The sequence below is a fragment of the Vombatus ursinus genome, unplaced genomic scaffold (genome assembly GCF_900497805.2).
Source record: "Vombatus ursinus unplaced genomic scaffold, bare-nosed wombat genome assembly UNPS02014787.1, whole genome shotgun sequence".
Lineage (NCBI taxonomy): Eukaryota > Metazoa > Chordata > Mammalia > Diprotodontia > Vombatidae > Vombatus > Vombatus ursinus.
Window position 1 is genome coordinate 3,987,777 of NW_020954565.1, and position 3,662 is coordinate 3,991,438.

At 40.5% G+C, this 3,662-nt stretch overlaps 1 protein-coding gene across 1 annotated transcript in view; it reads right to left on the reverse strand.

The window, feature by feature from the left end:
* Positions 1-2,414, reverse strand: part of LRRC39 (leucine rich repeat containing 39) — a 27,254-nt gene extending 24,840 nt beyond the window's left edge. The window contains exon 1 of the mRNA XM_027868281.1: positions 2,231-2,414. Coding sequence (XP_027724082.1) covers positions 2,231-2,343 — 113 coding nt within the window. The 5' untranslated portion in view covers positions 2,344-2,414. The remainder of the gene's footprint in view (positions 1-2,230) is intronic.
* Between the last annotated feature and the right edge of the window lie 1,248 nt (positions 2,415-3,662).

Consider the following 3,662-nt stretch of genomic DNA (forward strand, 5'->3'; position numbering starts at 1 on the left):
GACTGAATATAAAAAAGATGAAATTTAAAAGGGATCAATGTAAAATTGTACATCTAGCCTCAAAAAATCACCTTGATAAGTACAAAATTAGGGAGATAAGGCTGAAAAACATTTTAGAGCACAACAAAGAACATATGTTGAAAGTGTAATGTGACAGTCAAAAAGGGAGAGAAATTTTCCATCTCTGATCAGACCACATCTGAATGTTCAGTTCTCTGAGTGCTACATTTTAAAAGAGATTATGGCAAGCTAGAAAGTCTCCAGTGGAGAGCGACCAGTATGGTGAAGGACTTTGAGGTTATGGCATATGAAGACTGGTTAACTGAATTAAATGAGGATGTTTAGCTTGAAGAGAAAAATTAGAGGATGCTCAATCAACATATCTTCATGCATTTGAAAAGGAGTCAAATTTGTCCTGCTTGGCCCCAGAAAGTATAACAAGGAACAATGAGAGCAAGTAGAAAAATACTGGGCCAGGGGGAGTTATAAGGAAAAACTCCCTAACAACTGAGTGTGGGCTCCCTTAACAGTCAGTAGAGATTTTCAAGCAAAAACTTTATCTGTCTGATAGGTTATAGGGTGTATTCTTATTCAGCCATGGGTTGGCCTATATGGCGTTTGAGGTCACTTTCAACTCTGAGATTCTATGGTGGTTCTGTGATTGTTGGAAATGTAAGATCTCAGGTGAGCAGTTGCCATCTGGGATGCTTTTAGAGAAAAGGACAGAGATGTTGGAAATGCCTCCTCTTCACCCATTGCCTCATTTCCTTCAAGATTCAGCTGAAACACCATCTTTCCCACTAAGTCTTTCCTGATTCCCCGAGTGCCCTCACTCTTTTTAATACAATGGCCTTGTACTGAACAGCCTTGCTATTCATTTTGTGTCTATCTTATAAATGTATATTATGCATATACTTATACATGTTCATGTTGTATCCTTCAATATACATAAGGAAGCAGGGACTGCCTCTGTCTTTGTATCCTTGGCATCTAACATAGTCCCTTTCACATAGTAGGTTGTCCATGGCACAAATGCTTGTTAATTGTTAATGGACTGATTAATTGATAAAAGTTGACTTTGTCACTTAACTAGCCTTTTCCCATCTGGATCTCTGTTTAACTGAGACCTTTGAGGGACACAGGAAGGAGACAGAGGCAGCACAGAGATAGTTCCAGTACCTGTAAGAGGACTGAGAGGAGACAAGGGGCTTGTGGCCAGACCTGCAGCAGCCACAAGGTGTTGATAATCTGTGGCCTTGGGAAAACCATCAGTAGCTAGAGAATTGGAGGTGGGAGCCACATTACTTAGGAAAATAACCCAAACCAGAGCAACAACAAGGGAAAGAGGTGAGCTGGACCCACTTCTGACAGAGAGGAGATAATGATAATGTTGATGATGATGAGTATAATAATAACAGCTATCATTTATATAGTACTTTAAGGTTTGCAGAGCACTTTACAAATATTAGCTCTTTTTTGTCATCACAACAAACCTGGGAGGTAGGTGCTATTATTATCCCCTTTTTACAGATGAGGAAATTGAGGCTGAGAGAAGTTAAATGATTTGCCCAGGGTCACACAGCTAGTAAGTGTCTAAGGCCAGATTTGAATTTAGGTCTTCCTGATTCCAAGGCTGGTACTTTGTCCACTGTGGCACCTCGCTGCCTCCAATATGCAGAATGAGACACGTGTTTTTGTATTTAGCTAATCTGAACATTTATTTTGGATGAGTATGCAGATTTGTTACACCAGGTTTTTTTTGTTTTTTGTTTGGTTGTTTGTTTTTTGGTTTTGTTTTGGGGTTGGGAGGGAGGAAGGAAGAGAAAATAAATACTTCATTAAAAAAATTTTTTTGAAGGAGAACTGGCCAGGCAGCCCAAGGCTACCCAAATACATGAGACTCCACTGCAAACAGATGACCCATCTGTATGACAAACTGCCTAGGGCACTTTCTTATGGCATTTTCTGCATAGAAAAATGAGAGGCCCTAAGTGGTAAACTAACAGCTCCCCTGGATGATACTAGTTATTTAGCTCTTTGGGAGGGTGCTGAGTGACCAAACAAATAAGAAGAGTCACAGACATTAAAATTACCATCATCGATGGTCCTTTGACTTTGCCTGGAAACGCCCCTGAGTTGTGTTTGTCAAGCATAGCTAGGGATGGGAATGCTTTTTGTTCCCAAGGATGTTAGGGCATGAGGCTTATTAGTAACCATTTTTTTAACCTACTTCTGCTGAAATTCTTTTTCTCTCTTCAGGTCTTCAGTTTGCTTCTTGATTCTGGTTTCCCACACTTCCTTTGCAGCATGGACAGCCCCCTTACAAACTGCAGTTTCTGTCATGGTTCTTTCACATGAGGGAAGGGGTCACCAATTTCAACAGAGACTGAAAAGCTGAATTTTGGACGCCATCTCCCAACAGACCTAATTGTACTGGAGGAAATAGCATGAATGAATGAATGACCGAATGAATGAGAAAGCATTGCTTAAGCGCTTACTATGTGCCAAGCACTGGGCTAAGTGCTGGGCAGGGGGGATACAAACAGAAATTCGAGGCAATCCCAGTTCTCAAGGAGCTAAATGTCTATTAGGAGGAGGCAACGCAGAGAGGAAGTTTCAATTAAAGGGTAGACAGGCTCAGCGGTCCTTAGTCTAAGAGTGACTCACATTTTTATCATTCTCTAGGGTTTGCCAAATGCTTTTCTCATCCTTATTCTGTAATATAAGAATTGTCATCCTTATTTCATGTGAGGAAACTGAGGCTTAGAGAAGTTCCTCATACGTTATCTTTCTCCTTAACTGTTCTTTAACTTTGTATAGCTAGTTCCTAATTAGTGTGAATAATGAATCTCCTAAACTGACTACATTATTCCAATTGCTACAGCATATTTCTGTGGAATTGATTATCATATTTTACATAATTATAACCTGGTATAGTGTGCATTTGAATACACGAGACCATTTTTATGAGCTTTGTTATATGCACAAATCAGGATCTAGCTGTATATCTGTATATTTGTAAGGTTGTGGGGAAAAGCCATTTTTAGATTTTGAGTGGCCATGTTTGCAAATGAAGTGGTCAGGAAAAGCAGTTGGCAGAAGCAATGGGCTGACCCTCTTAAAGTGGACCCTTTGGGTGCCCATTCTTCCCACCCACTCAATTACATGAACAAACAGGAGATTCAGAGGCTATAAAATTCATGAACAGCTGGTGAAAGGAGAGAGAGAACCTTGTTGTTGAAACCTACACCCTGCTTTTCAAGAGGTGACAAGACACAGAGTAGAGATTTCAAGTCTACAGGACTGAGGGGGCTCCTGCTAGTCAAAGACTAAGGGAATGTAGATCTTTCTAAAAAAATCATAGCAGTACCCAATGCCAGGATTTTAGGTGAGCCCTAAGCTGGAGACAATTTACCAAGTAATGACCAAGCAACAGAACCCCATACCCAGCTCAGCAGAGATTCTATCCAACACAGAAAGCCCAGGAGAGACACACAAGAAACTGTCTTCTGGGGTCCTGCAGTGTATGAGACATAAGCTGCCCTTCTTTGTACATGGGTACTCTGTTCATACATTCTCTATGTGTGTGCTTCTCTTCTTGTGAACTCTATTTTCATTCATTCTTTCCAAGGATGTTGGGGTTATTAATAGAAGAGTACACC